The 27986-nt window shown below is 40.7% G+C and overlaps 1 protein-coding gene across 1 annotated transcript; it reads left to right on the top strand.

The window, feature by feature from the left end:
- Positions 1 to 9566: 9566 nt before the first annotated feature.
- p4hb (prolyl 4-hydroxylase, beta polypeptide) lies at positions 9567 to 26390 on the top strand. The gene is made up of 11 exons (XM_003448004.5): positions 9567 to 9914; positions 12444 to 12650; positions 16862 to 16995; positions 17170 to 17307; positions 19802 to 19906; positions 20003 to 20128; positions 20700 to 20900; positions 21172 to 21292; positions 22430 to 22611; positions 23918 to 24028; positions 24882 to 26390. Exons 1-11 carry the CDS (start codon positions 9776 to 9778, stop codon positions 24945 to 24947), a joined length of 1530 nt encoding a protein of 509 aa, XP_003448052.1. The 5' UTR covers positions 9567 to 9775; the 3' UTR covers positions 24948 to 26390.
- The last annotated feature ends 1596 nt before the right edge of the window (positions 26391 to 27986 follow it).

Below are 27986 nucleotides of genomic sequence, written 5' to 3' on the forward strand. Positions count from 1 at the left end.
GGTCACCGAGCAAAAGTAGAAGTGATCTGCAGATAAAGGGCCTGTGTGTACATCGCAAGGGTCAGTTTGTAGCGTGCATGACTCTGCATATGTATAGTACAGTTTGTTTGTTTTTTTTAATCTTTGCTGTAGAAAATGAAAAACTTCATGTGAAGTTCAGAACAATTGTATCAAATCTGGCGCTTTGCAAATTTGAATCCGGACACACACACAGTAGTTTAGACTCTAAGAATATTTTAAATCATCTAGTTTTGATTTTACACCAGGATGTATTTTGTTATGTTACTGGTAGTGCTGATATTCAGGCTTGTGAAGCACGTTGCTGGTTTTCTGGATGGCCTCATTTTACATACATAGGGTATGTTGCTTGCCCAAGTGTTGTGATGGCTGGATAATTATTTTGTGGCTGGTTTTTATGAGACATGTGACAACATTACCCAGGGTGTTTTTATGTTTTGGATTAAATTAGAGAACACATTCTCTCAATATAAATAACGTAATAAAAGGATAATAAAAAGATTTAAGATCTGTACCAGCCAAACCTTATAATAATTTAAAGTACTGAGGCATACATTTAATTTAAATTGAAAAACATCATTTGAAATGAATTTGGGAAAAACAAAAAATGCTGACATCTTTATACACTTCATCTGTTCCACTGAGGACTTCAACCAAAAATATGCTATTATCTATTTCTCATTAATAACACAGAACTGATTCTTTCTGTATTTGGGGGAAAAATTATCTTAAACCAATCAGCGTCCACATTAAAACTACAGACTTAACATTGTGTTCCAGAAAAACTGTAGATCTGATGTTTCTGGTGGTTATGCACTGCCAGCAGATTCTTTATGGAGCTTCAGTGGATTGAGATATTTCCTATTTATGCATTATCAGACTGGGAGCTGGGATGTTTGGTGGTCAGGTCATTCTGTCAGCATGACTCTTTGCCTTTAAATTGTAAGAAATACATGTGTAAAATTACAGAAAACATTCTGGTAGCTCATTAAAACAATCTGAAATTTCAGTTGTAGATGGTGAAAACAGGAACTTTTACTTTGGTGTGGGGGAGCTGTAAAATTGTTTGTAACGCCACAAACACACAGGACCCCGAAGCCTTGCAACTTATTACATAAAAATAAATAAAGTGATTACTGGTTTCAGCGGGCCGGATTGGAGTCTTTTCTGGCCAATTCTGGCTTCCAGGCCTCATGTTTGACAAGTCTACTGTGGAGGAAATGACACATTGTTGTTTACCATCTCACTTAAAGTTACATTTAAACAATATCCTCTCACATCGTATCCATTAAAAACGGAACATATCAGTAATTTTGCCATGACATCATCATCCGCTTTTTTGATTATAAACTCACGTCAGAGTCAGAGGTCCCTGTAATCAAATGTCCTTTTCCAGTAACCTCAGCGGCTCAAAGGGCCTTCACGGGTGCTGTTGTCATGGTAACTGCCGTTGGACTTTCCTTTCTTTTTTTAAATGAATATATTTAAAGATGAACTTTCATCTCTCTCTGCCTCTGCAAACCTCCTTATTAAAATACCATTAAGTTTTAATGACACGACTTCAGCTAAATGGCCAAACCATGAGCGTGAGCGTGGTGAACCTCCATCAGAGTCTCCTCGTCTTTCATCGTGTCCTCCTGCTCTGTTCATCATGATTATTACAGAACTTCCAGCTGCAGTCATCCATACGAACAATCACATTTTCACTTTGCCTCTTCACATCTTTCCAGTTCTGTGATTTAAGCTTATCCACAACTTCTTCTCCAGTTCAACACTGTTATGTTATCAGCTGCAGTATATGCTGAGTGTACAGTATGAACAGGGTGAACTAAGAGCATTTACTCAAGGAATGATCTTACACGCCACTTCCCGAAAATGCAGGAATGCTGTTTAAAATGGGAACAATTTAAACAGGACTTGAACTTTTAAAGTTGCTTGATTTTTATAATTTCTAATTATAATTATTCTGACTATATGATAATTTTTCACTTCATCTCAGACCATCTTAAATGACCTCAGTCCCAGAGAAGGCAGAAGCAGTTCTGGAGCTTGTGTGTGTGTTATGTTTTGGTGACCCTGTTTCAGGACTTAGCAGCTATAAAGTCAAGATTTTCTTGAATCTAGATCAAACTAAAAATAGAGTAAATATTCAACTTATAAGTATAAAGCCACACTAAATGACTGCTAATATGATTCCAGATACGTCAGTACTCACCTGTTGTTAGCAGTATTGCCACAATACCAGAAGGTAATGGACTGGTTCTTATATTGCACTGTTCTACTCTACTTAAGCTCTCAAAGTGCTTTGCATAACTTGCTTCATTCATAGAGGCACTTTTTTCTGTGCCAAAGGGTTTTCTCTCTAACCTTCCTACTCTAATGAATGCATCATCAAATTAGGGTTCATCTTGCCCAAGCACAGTTTGGCATTGAGATTGGAGCAGCCAATGAGCAAATCACAGAGCTCCCTATTAGTAGAAGGTTGCTCTACCTACCTCCTGAGCTACAGCCACGCTAGTGACATTAGTAATATCAGTGATATGCCAAACGAATCAAACTCCCCCAAATCAGCCATCTGAATCAGACCAACTGCAGCTGAGTGTTGGTATCCTCTGCTGTGCTCGGGCCCAGTAATGGTTCACATGGTTTTGGATCTGTGGGTCCAGGCAGTTAGTTGTGTTTAAAACCAACTGACTGTCATGTGACTTGAGTTTGTTTAACCATCTGCTCTGGCGTACTTGAGCACATTCTGGGGTGTCTTTCATACCATGTTTTTTTTAATGGCCAAGTAAACACACACACACTCAAACACACACATATTTGCTCTGCCACACAGTACCCCATTACCTTCATTTTATTACATGAATATTTGCTCCATTGTGTGCTTGTGTCTAATGTGGAAGTGACCGCTGAATGTTTTAACCTTCAAAGACTTCTATCTTTTCTTTGCCAACCTTATAGTTACATGAAACCCACACTATTTATGAATATGCATGCAGACATGCGATTTTATTTGAATCTTCCATGAATTGTTCTGATTATCATATAAAGCAGACTATTCAGGGCTGTCTGGCCTGATTACATAAAAGTTAAACATATGATAAAAAAAAAGTAAATTAAGTTTAGAGCGCTAACAGTCAGTGAGGGCAGTATTTGCGTTTAAATAAACTGACCTTGATAGAATAAACTGATTGCCCCTCCATGAAAGCTAGCTGCACACGAGGTGGAAACTAACACTTATAGTCATGTGAGAGACATAATAAAGAAATCATGTAAAACTGAGCAGGTTCTAAAAGTCAGGAAACATAGCATTTTACACCATGTCATTACTTATTTAGCAAAAGCTGAGCCAAAAAATAGAAGCGGTGTGTGAACATTTAAGTATACCCTTACTGCTGCCATAGGGAAAGTAGCAGCTGATAATCAAATACACTTGATTAAGTTATCAAAGCAGATGTTCTCGGTAGATTGGCATCTGGAGCTTTCGGATGGATTTTACCACAATGCCAAAGAGGAATACCAGAAATCACCAGAATCAAGGTGCTGCAATGACCCAGTTAAAGTCAGACATCACACTGACTGAAATGCTGTGGGGGAACCTTAAGCAAGCTGTGCATGAATGGATACCCACAAACTTCAATGAACTGAAACAAGAGTGGGACCAAATTCCTCCTCACTGATTATTTCAAGTGGTGTTACAAGCTAAAGTATTGTACTTATATGTCAAACTTTAGAACTGATGGGCGTGGGGTTTTTTCACATGACTGTAGATGTATGAGTAATAGAAATATCAACAAACACTAACTCTCCAGATTTGGAATGTAACCTTTATTTGTCAACTGATATTTTTATTAACAGAACCTCTGTATGGTTTCATTACATCGTGTAGTAAAGTTGTGAGGAAGTTCATCCTAACTTGGCATAAAGATGTTTTGGTGTCTCTGATGTGACAGATTTCAGGATGTGGCCAAACCAAGTGTGAACGTGACAAACTGTCAAGCTGCTTCAGCCCGCCAGCTCGGGCTCAGGACACGTGTGGACTGAAGTTGAAGCTGAAAGCCTTTATCGTCATTATACACAGTATAGCAAGATTAAAAGCAGCTCCGTAAAAGTGCACATATAATCAGCACATTTTAAGAAGCTATACAATAAAATAACCATACAAATAAAATAAATACACAATACCGGAGTGACACAGACAGACAGTTTGAGCACCGACAATTTAAACACAGACATGAGTTCATGCTAAAGTCCAAGGAGCAGCGTAATGAGCATTAGGGGTAGTAGCAGGCTACAGTGTGCCACAGAACCACTTACTCGAAACACTTAGTGATGACAGGGGTTAGTGCAATTGAGCGGAAGTCATTGAGACTGGTTATGGGTGACTTTTTTGGGGATGGGGATGATTATGGCAGATTTCAAGCAGGATGGGATAAAGGCTTATTCCAGAGACAGGTTGAAGATGTCAGTGAGGACCTGTGCTAGCTGCTTGGCACATTCCTCAGCCGTTCAGTGATTGTATTTAGAATGAACAGGAAAGCCTCTTTTTCCTTGTAGGAAAGAAAATTTAAAGGTGAGAGGTTAGACGCTGAAAAGCTTTTGTGTATTCAGTATTTGTTTAACCAGTATTACTGCTTTAGCACACACTGAATCTTTTATCCTCCTGAAATATTGACCGGACAGTCCACTGTTTCCTGCAGTCACTTCCTCGTCTACAAATACTGTGGGTTAACATCATCCATAGATTGTGGGTGTCACTTCATAATTGAGATGCATGGATGAATGAAGGGGCTATGGATGAATACTAATATGCTCGAACATTGCTGCTCTAGTCAGAAAGGCTTGTTGCCAGGAAACTGAATCGAGTTTATTTATATAGCACCAAATCACAACAACAGTAACGTCAAAGTGCTTTATACTGTACAGTATTCTGAAGAAAACCTCAGCTATCACATGACCCCCATGAGTAACCATTTTGCAACAGTGGGAAGGAAAAATTCACTTTTAATAGGAAGAAACTTCCAGCAGAGCCAGGCTCAGGGAGGGGCAGCCATCTGCAGTGACCAGTAACATGTAGAGAAATGTATAAACATCTGAGGAATCAAAAGAGGTGAGTGAAGAAGTGCTCAGTGCATCATGGGACGTTCTGCAAAAGCTAAGAGATGGTTCAGGGTCACCCGATCCAAGTCTAACATCAGCTTTAATAAAAAAGGAAAGTTTAAAGCCTGATCCTAAAAGTATAGAGTGCGTCTGTTTCCTGAATCCGGACTGGGAGGAAGCTGGTTCCAGAGTAGAGGGGCCTGATTGCTGAAGGCTCTGCCTCCCATTCTACTTTTAGAAACTAGAAAAACATGAGCAGTCACTAACAGAGAGGAACTAATCCCACGTTCATCGCTTATCAGAGAGAGAGCTCTGAGGAAACTAAGAGGCGTTAACAGCGATTACGAAAGCATGTCAAAAAATAAAACTGAGAAAGTGACTTTTCTGAAAGCTCTCCATAAAGAGGCCCCTCACGTCAGCCAGTCTGGATAATGTTCTGACTTTTGCCTTGGTCATCATGAGCCATCTTATTCTGTGAAGTCCTCGAAGTTGTTTCTAATGCAATTTTTATTTGATATGACTCTTTAACAGTAAGGAATGAAGATATCAAGGTTCATTATGAGTCTTTTAGGTTCTAATATTTTGGATCTAGGTCCATAAATAGACTATAGTCAGTCAGCTTGTATCAGCTTATGTTGTTTTGATTATTTCCACACTGGAGGTGCAGTATCAGGTCATATCTGTTATCAAAAGTCAACCTGCCAACCTCTTTCGAAGGTTCCAGAGTGTGGCATGATTATGGCTCCAGCTGGTATTACTATGACTAAATGAGTGCAGAATTGTTGTGCTGCTTCTCCTTCTTTTTTTAGAAACGGTTTAGGACCAGTGGTATGTGTCAGTGTCACTGAATCACTGTTAGAGCCATTACATCTACTGTCAAACATACACTTGTGTTTAGTTAGAATGAAATGTATTTTTGCAGCAGTTTTAAAACTCTCACTCGAACGCAGCGATGGGGACAAGATTACTTATTTTATCTCGAACTTCTGCCAAAGTTGATTATTTTGGCCTTACTGCTGAGGCCCTGTCACAGAACAAATGTGGGAGTGTTCTTAATGTGAACATTTTAAAAATTCAGGGTGCTTATGGGGTTAAACATCAGTCTCTTTTGTGTTTTTGAGTCCCCAGACATTAAATACTTCTGGATCACATCTTTTTCGACAAAACTGATACTTCCTAGTGAAATCCTTTACTGGTGGAAGTTATGAACTTGTGAGTGGTTTACCAATTTACTCTTCTCTATCAGAGAACAGTCTGAGCTATGAAAGACCCTATAATTTAGATATAATGTTCCACATTGTTACATTTTATAGTGCTTACTCACCACCAGATGTTCATTTATTCTGCATGTGAATGGGTTATGTATTTCAGTTTGGCCTCTAATAAGTACCGGCTTTGTATGTGTGTATAAAATAAATGTGTGCCTGTAGCTGTGATAGAGGATATGACAGTTATGTCATTGCTTTAGCAATCTGGGAGTCTAACCAAGCGAGTGGTGACCTATAATAAGAAAACTACACATGCTGCCTGTTTGATTGTGTGCACATATTTATCTTTCCTAATCTTTAACTATTTGTGTTATGGTTTTAGCAGAATTGGCTGCACCCTCTTTTTAAATTGTTTTCTTAACCTCCACCAGTCGAACCTGCCCCGCTGTGTTTCCAAACATAAGCACCGACTGTACCTGCTGAACTGCTTTTCTCGTTCCTCATTGATGCATTCATATATTATACTGCACAGACACCTGCAACATACAGTATATCCAAAAAACCCTGTGGTGCCATGAACAGATCTGTTTATATAAAATATTCAAAGTGACCTACAGATGAAGTTCGCTCTCTGCAATAAAAACACGCCAACGTGTCCTGCATACATTCTTGAACTTTTTAACTGTCTCTTTGTCCTCAGCAGCATTTGATGTTTGTACCTCAAGCTCCAGTAACACAGTTTTTCAGTGGCTTTCTCAAGTAAACGTCTAAATTCTGCCAGTTAACCAAGCATCGTCTCTTTGTTTAAAAAAGCACCAAGTTGATATGATAGTTTAAAAGTAATCCTATTAATGCCAATATTTATAATATGGTTATTAATCACTGACATTAGCAAATTCAACACTGTTTCCAAAAAAGTTGGGACACTTTAAGTTTAAGCTTTGTGACGTGCTGTTATCCTGCTGGAAGCAGTCATCAGAAGATGAATACACTGTGGTCATGCAGCGATGGACATGGTGAGCAACAATACTCAGGGACGCTGTGGAGTTTAAATAATACTCACTGTGCCAAAAAATATCGCCCACACCATTATACAATCACCACCAGCCTTAACTATTGATACTAGGCAGAATGGATCCCTCCTTTGATGTTGTTTACATCAAACTCTGACCCTACCATCCAAACTGCGAGCCAGCAGATCAAGCAACGTCTTTTCAGTCTGTCAATTTTGTTGAGCCCATCTGAATTTTAGCCTCAGTTTCCTGTTCTTAGCTGACAAAAGGCAGCTGGTTTGGTCTTCTACTGCTGTAGCCCATCAACGTTTGACACGATGTGCATATCTTGGTTGTAACCAGCGGTTATTGGTTTTAACTGTTGCAGTAACTGTCAGCTTGAAGCAGTCTGGCCATTTTAAGAATCCACAAAATGTCTGCTTGGAGTGCACAAAGATGAATCTCTGAAGCGGATGTTTCCTTCCAGTGAACTCATCTGTGCTGCTAAACCAAAAATCATGTAACTCCAATGTTGAGTACCAACAGGGAGCACTTACAAAAACTTCAGGAAAAGGTTGGTAATGTCAATTTTGCCTATTTATTGTGGCAATTTCGTATAGATTTCCTGTTAACTTTTCTAACTGGCCGTGATGTTCAGGCCCTCAGCCAGAACTGCACTGAAAACACACTTTTTACTGCAGTGGAAATCATAGCAGGAATACTTCACAAATGTAAAACCACAAAATTAATACTTTTTTTTTTTAAAGTGGTCACAAATTTCTACAATCTTTAGGCTGTTATTTTTATGTCAATTTCCTGGTTTTTTTTCTATTTTTCATCTATTTCTCCTTTTCAATGGTGCATGTTTTACCCCCAGAGCCAGTTTTGTTTTGTCACAATGATTTATTTTAATATTTTACTCTACAGTAGGTTGTGTTTAATGCTCCTGTCAGCTCATCTCAGGATAAACTATCCAGCTTGTTACTAGCACACAGTTTAACAGCCAGTATCTGTGACTGAGGGTGCATTAGTACACGTGGCACTAAATCTGCTGAACAATATATACAGGTTTTGCAACCACATAAAATGGCATTCATCTAGATGACACCTTTTCAGGGAAAGCCTTCCATAATCAGGAAGACAATGCAAAACTATTCTGCACGTATTCAATAAAAAAGAAAGAGTGTATGGGTACTAAACTGCATGCCTGCCACTATAGAGCAATAAATATGATTTAAGATGCCCTGAACTGCAGAGCAGCCAAACTCGTATGTGAAGCAAAAATGTGAAAATATTTGGCTTCGAATCTCCGGCAACTGATTTCCATCAGTTCCTGAACACAGTGATGCAACACAGTGGTAAACATGCCTCTAACATATTTAAAATGTTTTGGTGGAATAATTTTTTTTTTTTTAAATAACATGCATTTTTGAAAAAAAGAACACTTCTCACTTTAAACATTGTCTTTCATCTGGTTTAAATCAACTAAAGGTCTTTTGATAATTTAAAGATAATCACATTGCACTTTTCTTGACATTTTACAGTGTGTGTCCTGACTTCTTAGTAAAGGAGGTTGTAAAACATACACTAAAATTTTCTCAGATGACTCATGTTCTCATGTATGTCCGTATCTCACCATCGCAGCTGTTTTAGTTTTATTTGGTTTAAAATATGTGCATTGCAAAGATTTCTGTAGAACCATCCCACCAGATTTCCCTTTCACCAACTATTGACACAGAGTTCTGGGGATTATCCAGAGTGAGTACAGAAAGTTCCGTTTATTTGTTCAGTTTTGTTGTCAAACCAGGCTGCAATGGAGGTGTTAATGTAAAAATCAATGTGGCAGATAAGTGTTAGTCATCATTCAGACTTTGCTCTGTCCTCTTTGCAAACACCCAGTTTCCACCCCCCCAGCTGGTTGCATCAGTTTAGACTTCTATTCCCCCCACCGCCAAGAGCCGTGAAAAAAAGAAAAGGCATTCAGTAAATTCCGATGTTTCACTATACTATATTTCACATATTGCACTTGTGGCTCGTGCGCTGTAATATACTCTAATAAAGTAAACCTATAAAATATAATTACATAGTTGAGGGGTTTTTTTCCTGTTTAAAAAGTGTGGGCAGTTAAAACCTTCCCATCCAGTTTTCCTGCTCTCGGCGGGCTGATGTGTGCAGGGAGCGCCTCTCTTTCACTTCCAGGTGCAGCCCGCTGCGATCCAGTCACAATTCAACACGAACTGCTTTGTGCCTCATAAAGGCGCATGCGCACTACGCCTGACCCTCCGGTTTCTGCGTGCACTGCCACGTTAGTAGCGGTAGACACAAAATACCAGCTACTCTCCCAACCTTAAACGAGGGGAAACGGACCTGAAACTAACACCTGTTCCTCCACCCCAGCCGTAGCCGAGCTCGTCTGAACCTTTCGTCTATTTTAGGGAAGAAAACTCGACGGCGACGATGTTGAAGTTTCTGATTTTCTGCACACTGGCTGTGGCCATCAACGCTGAAATAGCCGAGGAAGAAGATGTCCTGGTGCTGAAGAAGAGTAACTTCAACGAGGCTCTCCAGGCTCACCCCAACATCCTGGTTGAGTTCTGTAAGTGGTTCTGACTGCCTTTAAAAGGTCTCCAGCTCAAGCTAAGCCTCCCGCTCCGGTCTCCTCTCGTGCAGAGCTAAGCTAGCCGAGTTAAGCCTGACATAATGTTAGCATTAAACTTTGACACTTGAGATAAGTTGCTGCTGGTTAGCTAACTCACCGACGTGGGATTTGGTTTTGCATTCATGCGTGACTCTAATTCACCGAGCTGCAGAGCTACTGTAGTTATTCCTTTAATGAAACAGAGAGCCTTGATCATCGGGCTGTTTTCTCGCTGTGATGGTAAAATTAGTCAAGCTAACACCGAAGTGTAACGGGACTCTGCCGCGGAAGCAAAACTTGGCAGTGACCCTCAGATTTATTTTCTGCAAACCTCAACCAGTTTGTAACATCTGTGCGAATATAGTATTTCCTTAAATTAGCTTTATCTCTGGTGAATTGTATAGAAATTGTGCAGTGCCGTACTTGGAGATCCATCTGTTGCTTTAAGAGCATTATTAAGGCCACAAAGGGGGTTTTTGCACGCCTCAGATTGGGCCTTTGGGGGTGTCTGAGGAAGTTGCTGTGCACATAGCAAAAGGCAGTGAGTTTTCTCTGAAGTCACAGAAGTCTGTGTTAGTTGTGAGTATTTAGTGTATCTTATAATCGGGGAAATATACCGAGTTTTTAAAATAAGGTATTTTTTTTATTATTACAAAATTTCCCCCTAATTTCAATGGCCAAATTGTAAAATTCAGGAAAGCTGGGATGGTGGAGAGTAGATAAATGGGTCAAGTTAGGTTTCGATTGGCTGTTGCGGTTTCATGCGGTAGCTTTCGCTTTTCTTGCACCTCCTGATAATTCATTTCCCGATTGAATTGGCTGATTAAACTCTTTGGTTTGGGCTTTGCAGGCCCGTCCCGCTTCACTTTTGTCTGATTGTTGACCTGATTCACAAAGTGTGTGACAGCTGATTGGACCAGTCGGCTCTCGGGATGGGAGGGATGAAGGGCTTTGTTTGCCCACGTCCTCCTCAGCTGGGCGGGATCTCTGCGTGCGTGGAGCTAGGTTGACGTGTACTTCACAAAAGTTCAACTGTATGTGTTTGTAATGACCCCAGTGGTACAAGGAAGTTTTGTTCTTTGTCAAGAAGTTTTAAAAAAAAATGAGGTCATTAGTTGACGTGGCCTTTCTGATAAGCAGGTTTATCGGTTCCAAGTGTATAAGTACACTTCACGACTGAACGTGAAACAAGAGGAGAGAGGCACACACAAGGTTTTGTTTTTCAGCAAAACTATGTCTTTATAATCTAAGATTATCTCTAATCTTAGTGTTCAAGTTATTACTATATTATCATTTTAATCTTAGGAAACGTTTAAATGTGTAACTTTAATGTTGTAAAAGGTTTTTCTCTTGCAATACCCACCCACACACGCACGGATGCGCACGAACGTCCGCACACACACACACCTCAGTTTCATAATTTTTTATTTTGGTAAATGAGTGATATTTTAATGGTGCCTTCTAATTGAGCATTCAAAGTATTTTTACTCTGAGCCACACTAAGTCAGGCACTCGCACACTGTCTCAACTCTGATTTCTGTATCTTGTCTAAGGATGTTTAATATACAGACTGAAGGAGTCAGGGATTGAACCACCAACCTTCTTTCCTCATCCACACACAGATATATTATGGATCCTTAAGGGAATCATTAAAAGTACAAACATCCTTTAAGAAAGGTGCTAATTTCACTTTAAGTTGCTCTAAAACATTCAGATATTTTCACTGTAGAATAACAGGACACTCTATTGGCCATGTTTTTTGGGGGGGTTTTTTGTTTTGTTTTGGGTTTTTTTTTTTTTTTTTTTTTTTTAAATGATGATAAACAGAATTGATTGTTTAGGAAAACCTCTTTATTATCCCTTTGTGCCAAGCGAAGGAAGACTCAAATACTTTAATCCCACTCACACAGCATCCTTGAGCAAAAATCAGCTTGTACAAATTTGTGAAGCTGGATCCAAGAGATGAAATGGGGATGGAAATTCAGAACCGCTTTGGAGTGTCCTATCAATCAGGATCGAATGCCTCCAGGCACTCCAGCACTTTCATCAGTGCTGCTGTCTTTTTCTGACAGCAACAATTTTGCAAAAAGACATCAGGCTCTTTGCAGTGGAGCTTTTGAACATCTGAGTCCTATTTCAATAGACTTTCTACAGTCTCTACATAGTTTTCATCACAGAAGCACTGAGGCAAAAACAAAAAAAACTAAGCTCCACAGAAAAGATCTGGCATCAGTAAAATATTCTCTAAAGAACTGAACCTATAATCAGAACTGACTGCAAATTAAATCTTATCAATCATCCCCATATAAGGACAGAAGGTGATGCGGAAATGGCCGATGGATGGTTTGGATGAATGTAGCTTTTTAATTTGCTGATTAATACAAATTCTCATGTGGTCTGTTCTTTGTCACATTTTTGTTTTCCACAATTATGATCTGATATCATTCTCGGTAGCAATACAAACCTTTCTCTGTGTGGTTTCCTCAGATGCCCCGTGGTGTGGTCACTGCAAGGCCCTGGCTCCAGAGTATGCCAAGGCTGCTGGTATGCTAAAGGCAGAGGGTTCAGACATCCGCCTGGGTAAAGTGGATGCCACAGAGGAAACCGAACTCACCCAAGAGTACGGCGTCCGGGGATACCCCACCATCAAGTTCTTCAAGGGTGGAGACAAGGAATCTCCCAAAGAGTACTCAGGTGAGTGGGGATGGATGCATCTCATTCATAAGTTTTAGTTTAAAAATTGGGGTGGACCACAGTTGTTCCTGGCTGCTGATTTCCAAGTAATTAAAATGGGAGTGAGGGGAGGAGGGGAGGGGGGGGGAGTAAAAGCATTTAAACGGTTAACACGGAGTTATTCACATACACACACACACACACACACACACACACACACACACACACACAGTGTCAAACTGCCGTTTCAGCTGGTTGTGGTCCTCTCGATCTTTGTAACTTGGCATTTTGTGCCACTGCAGCTGGATTAAAGACAGAGGCGATTGTGTCCATTTTTAAATTATATCTGTAGTAAAGTTCAAAGATTCAGACTATACAAAGGGAGATATTACCTTGGGGGTGACATGTGTCATTAGGAGCATACTGCAGCAGCTACTCACACTATAACAGCGAGCATAAATGAGTGTGAGGACAAAGCAGCCAGCAAAGCGGGCGTGCTGTAGCCTCAACTCGGTCAACAAACAGCCGTTCATTTTCTAGATCAAAATACTGCAGAACTGCGCAGCTTCATCGGCTGTCATCTGTCTGAACTATTAGGGATTCCACTGATTATTAAAACGAGAAAGCCTCTCATTTCCTTCAGCAGTGAGTCTGTACTCGATGACCGTCATGAATCTGCCTTGGTTATCTCTATCAAACAGTGTTGTGATGCAAACCGGTGGCTGTACTGCCTCTGTTCTAGCAGGCTGACAAACATGAAGGAACAGAAGCTCCAGGAATGACTTTTTCAGAGGTCAAAGCCAATTAAGTTGTGAGTGACTGTTTCTGGGGGTTTGCATGTAGTCTTGTTTGTGGCCCCCATGCTAAATGTAGGCTGTCCTTGTTTCCAGACTTGATAACATCAGAAAAACATTATTCCTAAAAATCAAACCAAAGCACAGACACGAGGAAGGCTCACATCTTTTGTACAGGAGTAGAAATGTTGCATAAACAAGCTAATAAACCCAAGATTTGCTAAATAATTATGAAGTTTCATTGCTGTGAACAGGTGTCGCATACACACATGAGCAGGATTCCTGCCAAATCAAGACACACAAACGGCCTAATATAAAGCAGAACGGTGGATTAAAACATTTCTGGAGTAGGATCACCAGAGCCCTCGTAGAAAGAAATCTACATCCATGCTGTTTATAAAGCTAGAATCATTTAAGTGTAGTGAGTGCAGTAACGTTTAGTCATCTAGTCAGCTACTCGCGTAGGTCCCCGTCAGCTCGGGGAAGGATGGACTTATGGAAATGATGACAAACTTCCACGTCAGCTTCCTGATAGTCTTATCAGTTACACCATGGCCTTCCGGATTCATCCATCACATGATTATTTTTCATATTTAAGCAGAAACATCAGCTTTGATTAACAGTAGCTGATTCATAAAGGATGGCAAGCTGCAAGAATCACAGGCCTTATTGTCTACAAGCGGACTCTTAAAGTAAATTTTAATCATCTGTGATTAAACCAGATGGTCGTGTCATAGTTTCATGTGGAGAGATTTATTATTTTAAATGTTAGTTTTTCTGAAGTGTCAACAACCAGAAAATACTATAAATATATAATTTAACACTTTAAATAAATGTGAAGAAGAAAAATTAGTATACACAAAGATGTATGAAGATTTCGTTCATTCGTTCATTCCACTCCATGTTTTGCGTGCAATATAATAGAAACAGCACAACACAAACTGATATCCTAAATGTTCATACCTCAGTTTAATTTTTGCCTCACGATGAAATTTATATGAACTACACACTTTGAGAATAACTGATGAGAAATCTGAAGTTTATCCTTTGTTTGGGGGGGTTTGTTTTTTGGTTTTTACATTTCAGAGAGCCATAACAGCCAGTCACAATCCATAGCTTTCTTGTGTATATAATAATCTGGATTTGTTTTATACTTTTTAATAGAACTATTAGAACAACAGTGTTTGTCTTTGTAGCATTGGGAGGAGACACCAATCCCCTGGGGGTTCTTCAGGAAGGGCACCGGTGTAAAAGTCTGCCAAACGTGCAGAGTTACCCGCTGTGACGATCTCCTGTGAATAAGGAAGCACCTGAAAGTAGCTTCTAGTAATTTTAGAAACTGTTGACTTTCACTTTATTTTTTTTAGCTTTCCACTTTCTCCTCAAGAATCACATCCACACATCTACTTTTATAGGGTTTATTTCAGCATCATTCAGCATGTTTCTCAGCTGGTGCTAAAATACTGAGATGATGGTGCATTGCTGCTTTGTGACTTTTCTCCTTCAATGCTCTTTGTTGAATTGGAGTGTTCTTGCCTCTGAAATGATGCAATCTTAAGTAAGTTCTGTCTCAACATAGTGACTGACTATTATGTCATAAAAATGATGTTATGACAGGGTTAGGGGTTTAGATTAAATTACTGAAGCCGGGCCCGAGTGACTCCTAAGTAATATGATCTGCACAGCAGCCCAAACATGAGCCAGCCAATCGGCTGCATTAGACAGGCAGTGGGCGGGCCTTGCTCCGCACGTTCCCTTCACGCTGCCTCTGAGACGTGGTCGAGGTATGTGCATTTCTTCACGTCTCCTCTGCTGGCCTGGCTCAGTTTTCAGCTGCAGGAGAAGAGAGCAGGTTGGGAAGTGCTTTTGTGGAAATGACTACTCTGACTTTAAAAAAAAAAAAAAAAGCCGCCTCCCGTCTCCCACGCACTGCCTGAGACCTCAAAGTGCTGCACCAAGACTACGTGCTGAATCGCCTCATAAACGTTTTTCTTAGTGAAACTGCTGTTGCATCACCAGTCCAGCCTCTTTTAAGTTCAGTTTAAGTAAAACCCACAGAAAGTAAACGTGTTTTAACAGCCTCACAAACGTGGCGTACAGAGTTTTATTTTTCTATCATTGTGTGGTGATTAAACTGCTGAGGTGCTTAAATGTGAAAGGGGAAACAACTGAGCATGAGTTGAAGTTGTAAAGAGCAGTTAGGTTTCAGAAATTGCAGAAGTGCAAAAATTTTAACTGGCAAAGGCACTTAAGTGTTCACACCCATAAAGTGAGTCGGTTGTCTTTCTGCCTCCGTGTGTTGCGTGTGACCACAGGAAGTGCTGTGCAAATTCACTTCAATCCACCCCCCCAAAAAATTTCATCAAGGTCTGCCTGATCCAAGATGGTTTCATTGGTGCTTTTTAAATAGTTTTGTACTTAAAACTAATTGGTGCACTGAACTTTTAGGAATAGTGTTACTAATGTTTTTGGGTATACAAAGAGGTACAAAGAGGACATTGTAAGAATAAACTCTTTAAATATGTGATGGTCCCTGTTCAGCATGCAGATTGCACCTTTCTTGAAACTCTTACTACAACGTGATCTGATGACGTGAGTTGTGTAACAAAAACAAATTTAGGCCAAAAAGGAAAAATTAAACAAAGTACGCACAAGTGTTTTTATACACGCGGACTGTAGGGTAAAACATGCATGCAATGTAAAGAATGAAGTTGGCATTTTGTTTGCCGGTATGTTATTTTTATTTATAATAACTTTAAAAAAAATGTTAAAATGCTGACTTTTTTTATTTTTATGTTAATATAAATAACTATTCAATAAAACTGTTCATGCTTGGTTGAGATGGTAGAGTGCCAAGTAATCAGCTGATGCTAGTGCCCATTGTTGGCAACCTGCCTTCATAAAAGCGTACAGGTTCGCTGCACAGACACAGATCCCAGGTAATTTGTGTCATGTAAGATTTATGAAAATGTGATGTAAATTTCTGAAACTTTACTGACAGGCCTTTTTTATGTATTGTGAAGTTGGAGGTTTATGGGAATTAATGGCCAGTAGAGGAACTGGTGGTATTTGGCACTGATGTTGGCTTCATTTTGTTTAAGACTCTGTTGTTGGTTAAAGTTAGACTGTGTTTGGGTAATGGTTTGGCTCTTACAAAACTGCTTTCAACAATATTCTAACAGCTCATCTAAATGTATCAAAATAATAAAATGCATAAAAATTAATGACTTTTATTTATAAAATAATGAACTTTAGCACTGCTCTGACTCGTACTCTCAGCAGCACAATCGCTGGGGTTCAGCTAAGTGGGCAAAGAAGAGGCACGCATATGGAGGTTTTTCGAATTAATATTCATGTACCCATTTTTTCCCCCCGCTTAAGATCAGCTATTTCTATTGAAATCCAAACTAAAGAGCTTGAATTACTGTTTTGTTTCAGCTGGCAGGCAGGCAGATGACATCGTCAGCTGGCTGAAGAAGCGCACAGGGCCCGCCGTCGCCACCCTGAACGAGGTCACCGACGCGGAGTCTCTGATCGCTGATAATGAGGTGGCAGTCATCGGATTCTTCAAGGTGCGATTCGGATCTCTATAACTGAAATGTGTTTAGGGTATCATCTCTAAAAGCAGAAGATTGGTCCCAATTCCTGATTTTCCTTTAAAAATATACATATATTTTACTTTTTGCTTTCAAAGCAGTTTGACTGAAACTTGCAGTAGCTTCAGAGGATTGCTGTTTGTCTTTTAGGATGCAGAGTCTGCTGGTGCCCAGGCCTATGAAAAAGCAGCTCAGGCCATAGATGACATTCCCTTCGCCAAGACCTCTAATGATGCAGTTTACTCCAAGTTTGAAGTGTCCAAAGACAGCATTGTCCTCTTCAAGAAGGTGACTCTCAAATATTCTCTTGCGTCTGTTTGTACACACACATGCGGACAAACTGTGTTCACAGGACATCACGAAGACACAGTTCTCTTACTGGCTTCATTTAAAGATGTTACTCGGTCTGAGGTGTAATCGGAATACATTGTAAATATGTTGTTTGTGCCTGTGAAACACACACTTCCATGTGTGAGTATTTACAGTGGACCTGCAGAAGACGCCACAGCTGTGTCTCTGATCCACACCTCTGTAATTTGATGCTGTTGAACCCACAGTATCCGTTCTCCGGTGCTAAACTTGGCTCGCTTGAGCTACTTGAACGTTTAAGACGTGCATGTTGTTAGGTTACGGTCTGTCTCCAAGCAGCCCCCGTTGGCTAAAAGCAGAGGAATGCATGGAATTTGAAGGCCTTCCTATAAGCCTGTATAGGTAATAAAACTCACTATAATTTACACAAGAGGTCATTGACTACAGCCATCTCATGTGCAGTTGGTCAGAGATCAGTTTGTTATCTGCAGTACAGTCAGCCTGTTGATTCATCAGATTGGCTCAAAGTCCAGAGGATCTTTCAGAAGTGGTAACCATGTAACATGAGGAACCTATGGAAATGAAAACCGTTGAAAATTTACAATAGGCAAATATCAGTTATGAAAAGTCTGTGGATGTTTTATTGGCCAAGTGTGTTCACATGATGTCAATTTTAACCTCAAAATCAGGTCGGTTACATAAGAAATTCAAATGGGCACAAATTTAAAGAACATGTAAAAACAATGGCAGATTACTTGATTTAAAAACTCTCCTTAAAACCTAAAAATGGGTATGAAAACATTTTCACTAAAATAAAAACAAACTAGAGTTTAGAAAAAAAGTAACTCAAACAGTCTAATGTACCTAAAGCTAAAATAATGTAGTTAATATCATTTTAGTTTTAGTCGTTGTCAGTTTGATTTCTCCCTGATGAGACTTTGTTAAATGTGTTTATTGAGATGTTTGATGTCTACATGACTGAGTTTTTCCCCTGAGAAATGATCAACACTGAAACTCAAGAAACCTAAACATTTTCAATCTGAACTATGAGCAAATCCTGGAAACTCAACTCAAACCAAATCAAAAAGCCGCTGTGATGCCTTGCGTTGGTTTCTGGACTAACCTTTGGTGCAGTGGTTGCTGCCATATTAGTTTTTTGGAGTCAAAGGCGGCTGTAATGACAAACGGCTGACGCTAGGAAGGCTCTGTTAGGAAGCTGCATCTGTAAATTGTGATGGTACAACACGCGTGCACAAATGCCTGCTAACAAGTGCCAAATGTAACAGAGAAGAAGTGAAGCATAAACTTGTTAAACTGCTGCAGCACAGCAAACAATGTTAACACAAACAAGGTGCCGAGATCCGGTTTGGTGACAGAATAATCGAGTTGAGGTCGAGCAGGCAGCTAGCAGTAGCTAGGTTAATCACACAGCTTAATCACACCGGTTAATCGGAGTGATCACACTCAAAACTTTAAACCGCATCATGCGCATCATTTATTAAGAAATGTACCACTCGAACATTTTGCCCTGCTAGTTTGTCAGTATTTAGAGCCACCTCTTATTTAAAAAAAAAAAAAAAAAAAAAAAAAAATGAACACTCGGAGCAAGCTTTAATGTTGTTAGAAACATCTGAAGCTTCAGGTTTCTAAACCAATGGGATGTTGAGTTTTTCATAACTTTATGCTGTCAGCAGAGCCAGGAAAGCAGCTTTAATCTTGATAGACAGAAAATAATCTGGCAAACATAACTGTGTTTTCAAACTTAACCTTAAACTGTGATACTGTCCACGTACTGCACGACAGCTACTGGCCTATTTCTGACATTGGTGTGTACTTAATAAATTAAAAACAGACAGTTCTGTCCTTGTGTTTGATAGTTGGAAGGTGATCTGTAATTTAAAAAAACAAAACAAAAACAATTTCATGCAGTCCTTGTTGCTGCAGCGTGAAGTTGCTTCATGCTGCAGCAACTTCACATCATAAGTGTTCGGCCCTTAGGGTGTTGGGTGATCTTTCTTTTTGGCACATGTACAAGTGCTTAGTCCTCCTCGTGCCATTGTCTGGCCTCTGAAACCTGTTGGTAACTTCATACTAGCACAAACACCGCTGACATGTGTGCAGCTCTTAAGCAAACGCTCCCAAAGCAGGGGCTCAGTTTTAATAAACAGCTGGGAGTCTTTCACTTGTTTATTTGACAGAGGATTTCAAAGCTTAAGTTTCAGTGCCATTGAGGCTGGCAGTATGCCACAGGCCAAATGTCCTCTCTGCTATTGTGCCAGTAAGAGCTGCCTGGCACAGCTGCACCACTCCTATTCTTAACAACCGATAAAAGTCGGTTCGGTCTGCTGGGGGTTACCGGGCGACTTTAAAGTGCTTCGTCTGGGAAATCTATGTCCAGTGTTCACAGGCAGACTAGATGTGACACCAGGTGGGTAATATTTGCATCTAAAATGTTTCCATGTTTCCTTTGCAGTTTGATGAGGGACGCAATACCTTCGATGGTGACCTGACCAAAGAAGCGCTTCTGTCCTTTGTCAAGGCCAACCAGCTGCCCCTGGTCATTGAGTTCACCGAGCAGGTAATCGATGGGGCCGCACACACCATTTAGATCCCATTTTCTCACACCATACTGCTGTCCAGATGTTTTCCTCACATGTCAAACTGTTTCCTGCAGACCGCCCCTAAAATCTTCGGCGGAGAAATCAAGTCCCACATCCTCATGTTCCTGCCCAAAGCTGCCTCAGACTTCCAGGACAAAATGGACCAGTTTAAGAAGGCCGCAGAGGGATTCAAGGGTCAGGTACGGCACAGCTGTCGCTGTAAAGTGCATCGGTGTGGTTTTTCTTTTGGGATGTTGGGATTTTCCATAAAGTCTGTAGTCATTGCCCATAAAAGACATTATAGGTGTTTACAAATGTCAATAGGTGGCTGGCTATATTAACCTCTAACAGTTAGGTAGGCTGTCTATAATCACATGAACACACAATTTTGACTTGATACACATCACTCATTTGGAAGAGTGGGAGTTCTCCATCATGCTAGAAAATAAGGTGCAGCACTCAGTGTCCAGCAGAAGAGAGCCAGCCATCAGTGACCTGCAATGAAGATCTCAAGGAAAACGCTTGACTGAAAATACATTATCAATAAAGTAAACACACCAGGTGTGTTGTTGGTGTTTTTGGACGGTGAAAAGCGTCTCTTTCTGAAGGAAAGGAATGTTTACTTCTCCAGTAAACATCCAAAGTTGGCAAAACATTTAATCGCACTTCTTAAACTTGACTCTTTGTACCTGTGTACACCCTGACGCACACATCAGTAGGGCTATTTTGAGTAAAATCATTCACTGACTCCGCCCTCTCTCTTCTGTCCAGATCCTGTTCATCTTCATCGACAGCGACGTTGACGACAACCAGAGAATCCTGGAGTTCTTTGGCCTGAGGAAAGAGGAGTGCCCTGCCATCCGCCTCATCACTCTGGAGGACGAGATGACCAAGTACAAGCCAGAGAGCGACGCCATCACTGCAGAAAGCATCACTGAGTTCTGCAAACTGTTCACTGAGGGCAAACTCAAGGTGAGGGACACCGCTATACATAGACTTTATGTTCTGGCCACGAGAAATGTTAATTTTGGACTTTACAGTCTCCATAAATCACATAGTGAAGACGATTGCATGACCACATCCAGAGTGCAAACATCTTTGTGGAATCTTACAAGCAATTACAGCCTTAATCCGCTTAATGCCATAATGTATCTGTGTGATCCTTGCCTGTAGGAATGTGCTTCAAATACTCTCTCCAAACCACAGTTCACTTTTTAAAGAAGTGATTGTCTGTTTCTCACAGCCCCACCTCATGAGCCAGGACATCCCTAAAGACTGGGACAAAAACCCTGTCAAAGTTTTGGTCGGCAAAAACTTTGAGGAGGTTGCCTTCAATCCTTCCAAGAACGTCTTTGTGGAATTCTGTAAGAGCTTTCTCTTCTTTCTGCATTTCAACCATTTTTATTTTATGGAGCAGCTTGTTTATCACACATTTCCTTAAATCAGAAGTGGGGCAAGCAGGTTGGGGTGATGGGGTATTTTTGCACTCACACTCTTGGGTGTGAGATTTGGCAAAGCCCCTTGTCTGAAACTCAAATCGTCTTGCTTTGCCCAAGCTAAGCCAGATACCTGCTCATTCTCGAGGCTCACTCATGCACGCTCTCTGCAAATTAATTTGCTACCAGACACTTGATGCTGAAAAGCTCTGGTTAAATTTAGCTGTAGGATTGTTTAGTAGTGATCCTTGTCCAGATTTGTACTATTTTTGGAACAATTTTTCCATATCTGGTTTATGTTGAGGTATGAACATCAGGAAAAGCCCTGTATTCCCTGACAGGTGATGCGTTTTCTAGCCAGCCAAAGGATAGAGCCAGGTCATGAAGCCGAGGCTGCACGTGGCATGCACACTCTGTGGTTACTTGTTTCTAGCTTTATACTGTAGAGCGTTTCAAACTGAATTTTACTCACTGAGATAAAAAGAAAAATATTCTATGCATATTGAGTAAAAGGTTGTTTTTTTTTTCCTGCAGTATAAAATTACATTTTGAGGTTTCAAATAAATGCTAAACAAACAAATAAGTACAAGCATGTCTGCTGGTGTCTGGGCAGTTTACACCTTTAACAAAATTAAACCTTCCTTGACTCTCTTTGGTGAAAGGCCTTAAAATCAGTCCACAGGCTGTTAGAGGTAACCTCAGGGCCTTTTCTGCTCCCAGTGAACAACACTAGCTAAAGTTAGCTTAGATATTGAATCCACTATTGACGGGCTTCCAGCAGATAACTGCAGACACGCAAACCCAACTCAAACACAACCTGCAGTGGCTTCAGAAAGGATTTTGTCAGCTGCTACTTTATATCCACCGTAGCTGGTAAGCATCAGAGTCCTGATGCTGTTTACTCTACATCCTGGGGTGTCATTTTTAACCTGTTTTGTAAAAGTTACAAAGAAGTTTAAACCTCATTGTTTTCCCTGAGCTGACGGCTGTTACTGTTTTTCATCAGAAATTATTCACCATTAAAATTCTGGTTTTCCTCTCTTAATAATCTTTGCGGTGATTTAGATGCACCATGGTGTGGACACTGCAAGCAGCTGGCTCCAATCTGGGAGAAGCTGGGAGAGAAGTACAAGGACAGCGCCGACACTATTGTAGCCAAAATGGACTCCACAGCCAATGAGATTGATGCTGTCAAAGTCCACAGTTTCCCCACTCTGAAGTTCTTCCCTGCAGGAGAAGAGCGCAAGGTGAGTGCTGATGGCTTTAACAGACTGTATGTAAAAGATGGAGATGGCTGACGTGGACGTTCTTACACTGTGACCTTTCTGATTTTGAAGTCGTCTGAGTTTATAGAAGGAAATGAAACCTGGCCTTCCTTGATCTGTCACCTCAGTAAAACTGTGACTCGGTCAATAGTTTCAGTCTGAGTACAGAACAATGTTGAATTTGCAATTTATGTTCACATTTGGGTTAAAAATGAGGCCAGGAGGAGGGATTACAGCACCTCCACATCTTCAAGTGTGTCCAGTAGATCCAAACACCACTTTTTAATACGTCACTGCAAATGTGTTATTTTGATTTTTCACAGAAAATGAGCCAAAGCTGACGAGTCGAAGTTAAAAACAAATGAGCAAAAATACTAATACTTTTTAATAAACATTAATAAATGATTCCCACCGGCCCGAACACACCACACTAGTTTTAATAATGGTTGGCATGTTACGGCTGAAAGTCCTTTGTCTGATCACTGAGCCGGAGAGAAGCCATTTCCACCCTCACACTAATCTTATTTATGTCTTTGCTGTTTTTGGGGGATGTGAAATCATTGCCGTTAGGGTCACCTCAGTGCTATTACCGCCTCCTGATTTAGCAGCGTTAACCCTGTGCAGAAACATGAGCCCACTCCTGAAACTTTCTGCAGCATTATGTTGGTGTGCGGTTCTTGGGCATTCCTGCTCCATGGCTTCACTCACTTTAAGATGGCCTGCACATGCCTTGCGCTTTATTGGCCAGGCATCCTATGGCACTTTCTCTCAGGAATCTTAAATGAGTGCTATATACCGGGGTCTCCGCGTAATAAGTCTGCAGATTAGCCTGTGACACTGATTAGTGGAAGCATGCAGAGGAGTCTGGAGGTGGCTACAATGACAGACATGATTATGTCTGATTTAAGATGCTAAAATTAAATTTGCTGGTTTTCTAAAAGTTGACTGTCTTTTTTTACTTTTGTCCTGTGTATAGATCAGCTTTGGACATTATAAAATAATAAAGCAAATCTACTCAGTGTTGAGGCTCAGCCACATTTTCTCTTTGCAATTAAATGTTTTGTGTGCATTTCTCAGAAACAAACATGGAAAAGTTTAACTTTGTTAAATCCAAATCTTTGTATTAAAGTCAAATTTATGTTTTCAGTGCACAAGATTTTATTTTCAGCTTTATTTGTAGTGTTTTCCAAAAGGAAATAAGTCCTTTGGATGAGGATTAGTATGCACCTCCGTGAGAGGAGACTCTTCCGTTCTTGGTTTTCTTTCTGAAATGATGTCTCATCTGCAGGTGATCGACTACAACGGGGAGAGAACGCTTGAGGGCTTCACCAAGTTCCTGGAGAGTGGCGGCAAAGAAGGCGGTGCCCCCGCAGGAGATGATGATGACCTGGAACCTGAGGTGAGATCCTCTGAACCAAGGTGCACAGACGGCACTCTTATGGTCACCGCTGAACATCATCAATTAGATTATGCTCGGCGGTATCTCGTTTGACCTTTCACGGATGTAGATGTCCAAATAATCTTGCCCAGATGTAAGCAGTTAATCAAAATGTATCTTTAAATTTTCTGAAGAAAAGCCAGAATTACGACATGTATGGATTCAAATATTTGAAGAAAATGAAAACTTTGGTTAAAGTTTCTGAAACTCTGAGGAATCCTCAGTTAAAGATGCAGAGATACTCTACCCTACTTCCCTGTGTCACTCTGGTGTGCACGTTAGCATGGGAGACTTTCTCCTGACACCTTCCCACTCCACTGTTGCCACCACGCCTCCCCTTCACACAAGTCTAATTGCAGCCCAGTCCTCTAATGCCTCCTGCAGCTGTTGTTGCTGTTTACTGGGCTTCGCATGGAGACCTGAGCCTCCAGCAAAAAAAGCAGTCACCATTAGCATCTTCACATATCCCACACCTCTCCTCACCACAACTGTCCTCAGACTAGACACGTAAAGCAGAGATGTCATCAAAATGGCGAGCTGTGTGTCTTGATGGTGTTGACTCCTGGTCTTGTTTAGTGATAAAGGGTTTTGGGGTGACATCGGAGGTTATTTTCACTAGTTTGTCACAGCTCCAGCAGGATTTGTTGAGTTGTCTCAATAAGCAAAGTCTTACTTTAACTCGGACTGTATCAGTAGATATCAGCATTTTTCAATTAAAGCGTTCCTTTCATGTCTTTGAGTAGTTTATGTTGACAGTTGATATTTAGTAAATTGGAATTGGTTGAATCTCTAACCCTTGTTCTCTGCTCTGCAGGATTTGGAAGACGACTCTGATAGTGAGGACGGCACTGACGACGACAACGAACACGATGAGTTGTAAACGTCAGCAGAAACGGAGAGAGAGGAGACGAGTCCCGCCCTAACCCTCCCAAACAGTCACCATCACCACCTTCACTTCCTTGTGGACCTTCCCTGTCCTGTGAACATTAATTATTCCCCTTTAACTGCCTCTCAGTCAGTCAGTAAGCCGGCCTGATAACAGCCCGCCAGCTAGTCAGTCCATCACTGGCATGGCAGGTTTTTGTTTTTTGTTTTTTTTCACCCCCCCCCCGTCACATCTGCAACCTCCCAACCTCTGGCTCAGACTGGTCTTGTCCCACCTGGCGGGACCCTGTGGAACAGTGCACCATCTCCTGTGGGAGACCTCAATGCCTTGTCTGCAAAGCTCCACATCAGCTGTCTGCCTTGTATATTTTGAACCAAATGTAAGAGAGAAAAAAAATGGCATTGAGATCCAAAATGTTTGTTTTTCCACACGCCCCCCTCCTTTTAAAGAGTCCTTGCTGTTCATTTGTTCAGTGTGGGTATCAGCAAATCGAGCGTTGTAACCTATGTTTGTATGTAAGGGGGGGGCGGGCTGCTGCCAGTGTTCTTCTCCCTCTGGTAGGACCATAGGTTTGTGTGGCGGTTTTGTAAGGACTGATCTCTCAGGGGAAAAGGGGCCATCCTGTAGATGTTTTCACTAAAATAACCCCCATGGTGTAGCACAAAGAGCCCCCATCTGTAGCCGAGACCAATTATTTCCTTTCTTTCAGTGGGGGGGTGGTCTGTTGTCATTTCTTCATTCCCAAATCTTTCGGTTCTGTCTCCTCGTTTCAGCACGGCTACTGACTCTATTCTAAAAGGAACAAAGTTAACTTTTTGGGGAAAATCGTATTTTATTTAATTGCTTTCGCTTTGAATTTTTTATTATTTAGGACTTGTCATCTATTTTTTTTTTTTTTTTTTTTTTTTTTTAATAATGTACCATTGTGCCCAGCTGTTGCCAGTTTGGCCCGGTTGGGGCAGAGTTGGCCCATGTGGACGCTCTCAGACCTGGTGGGTGGGCGGGTGGGGGATTCTGATGGGTTGCACTGCATTCATGCCTAATCAGAGATTCATGTGTTTACTACAGCAAACAGAGATTGGTTGAGTTTACTGGTCGGGTCGGTCTGAGAGACGTGTCTGATATCTGAAGCGGGGAGGGAACAGTTGGAACAGCCCCACCCCTCACCCATACTGTACCTCCTGCATCCCTTTTGGCTCTGCCCAGCACCCTTACTTTGCCTCGTGTGTGTGTGTGTGTGTGTGTGTGTGTGTGTGTGTCGGCACGTGTGTGTGTGTGTGGGGCAGGGAGGGGAAGCTTGAGTAGAGTGAGGTGATGTCAGCTGAACAGCGATGGTGGTGTGGGAGGGGGAATCCTAACGAAGCATTCCATCATATCCAAATTAATGTGGAAAACGTGAAATGGTGGCCAATAAATAAATTTAAAAAAATGTAAAAAATAAAATGCCTCATGCTGCTTTTTTTTTTTTTTCCTTGTTTTTTTGTATTTTATTTGTTACTGAAACTATAGATAACAGATTTATTTCAAACATAAACCAAATGAGAACTACTAACCCAACTGTATATGGCAGGTGATGTTCAATCTGAAAAAAACTCCATCTCAAAAATAAATGATTATAAATTTAAACCCATATGGAGTCTTCAAAATCAAAATGGGATTTATTAAAAATGAAACGAAGCAAAAATAAAGGCCTGGAAGATTGAAGGATCTATAATAAATTTAGTTATATTAATAATAAGTGCAGAAAATGACCAAAAATTCCTTTTAAAATGTTGTTGAATCTATAGGTTACAGCTTCAGATTTAGCTTTTACAGATTTGTGTTTTTAGTCTTTTGTGTGTCACAGGTTTAAAACATGAATTATTAAAGGAGGCAGAGTCCCAATAAAGCCACAGTCTCAAAGCCAACACTTAAAAAATGTTACCGTGTCCTCAGAAACTATAACTATTTTTCAACCTCTTATTTGTAGTTTTATAAGTGCACAATATTGTTTCAGTTCCTATTTTTCTAAAATCTAGTTTTTAATTTCAGTGATCAGCATGTTTTTTGTTTCAGGTATTACTGAAATAACTTTGGAGCCAACTGGGATGCTGGAATCGCATCAACAGCACAGACAGATATGTAGTTCATTGACATGCTGTAATAAATAAAAACTACACTACATATATTGTTTACGGTATTTAAAGTTAACATTAAATCCCAGCAAAGTTGAAATGCATCGTGAGCGCACGTCTTCAGTTGTTTGTGTGTTCACAGATCAGCTGAACATGCAGTACAGCCTCACAGGGCTGCTAATGTGCCCGTTGACTGGTGTTTGTGCCGCTTTCCGGCACGTAGCCAGCATACTGGAGGTCAGCACTGGGGTCAACAGTCCAAGCCCTCCACCCCTCCCAGAGCAGCCTTTCAGTCAGCAAACTGAGGCCTGTGAAACTGGAGCGAGGACTTTCTCAGTCCTAAAATGTGGCTCAGCTCATTATTCTCCACAGGCTCCTGGTTTGTCTTGTTCCACCACGAAGGTCTCAGAGCTCCATACTAGGTGGTTAAACAATGTTTATCAAATGGTTTGAAAACATTTAGCTGAATACAAAGGAAATAAATATAACTAGTCAATAAAAACCCACAGTGTGTGATTTTCCCTCCTCGGTGAGAGCCGCAGACCTTTTCATCGATGTTCACAGTGACCGATCTGCACGCTGAAACCTGAAGCTAAAACTTTAATTTGATAAATATTTCCTATAAACTGTAAGAAAGCAGGCTGTACATAAATAAATGGTCATAAATCATGAATTACTTAATCAAATTAGAAACCGTGATACAGACCATAAACTTTATAAATGACTGATTAAACTCTGCTGTGGACACAGGACGGTGCATGTTTAGCTGATGTAAAGTCCCCTGGATGAATTTTTGTGATCAGGCACCCAGAGTCTCATTCTCACCATCTGATGATGAATCACTGAATCCTGTAACACGCCCATGAGTCAGCCAGTGAGTGAGGGCCGGACAGGGAAAAAAGGCACACATCCGACTTTT

This window comes from Oreochromis niloticus, linkage group LG6 (genome assembly GCF_001858045.2).
Source record: "Oreochromis niloticus isolate F11D_XX linkage group LG6, O_niloticus_UMD_NMBU, whole genome shotgun sequence".
NCBI lineage: Eukaryota > Metazoa > Chordata > Actinopteri > Cichliformes > Cichlidae > Oreochromis > Oreochromis niloticus.

Coding starts and splice junctions, on each gene's coding strand:
- p4hb (XM_003448004.5), top strand. CDS start 9,776: ATGTTGAAGTTTCTGATTTTCTGCACACTGGCTGTGGCCATCAACGCT. Junction 12,651..16,861: donor ATCTCCCAAAGAGTACTCAG/GTGAGTGGGGAT, acceptor GTTTTGTTTCAG/CTGGCAGGCAGGCAGATGAC. Junction 19,907..20,002: donor TCATTGAGTTCACCGAGCAG/GTAATCGATGGG, acceptor TGTTTCCTGCAG/ACCGCCCCTAAAATCTTCGG.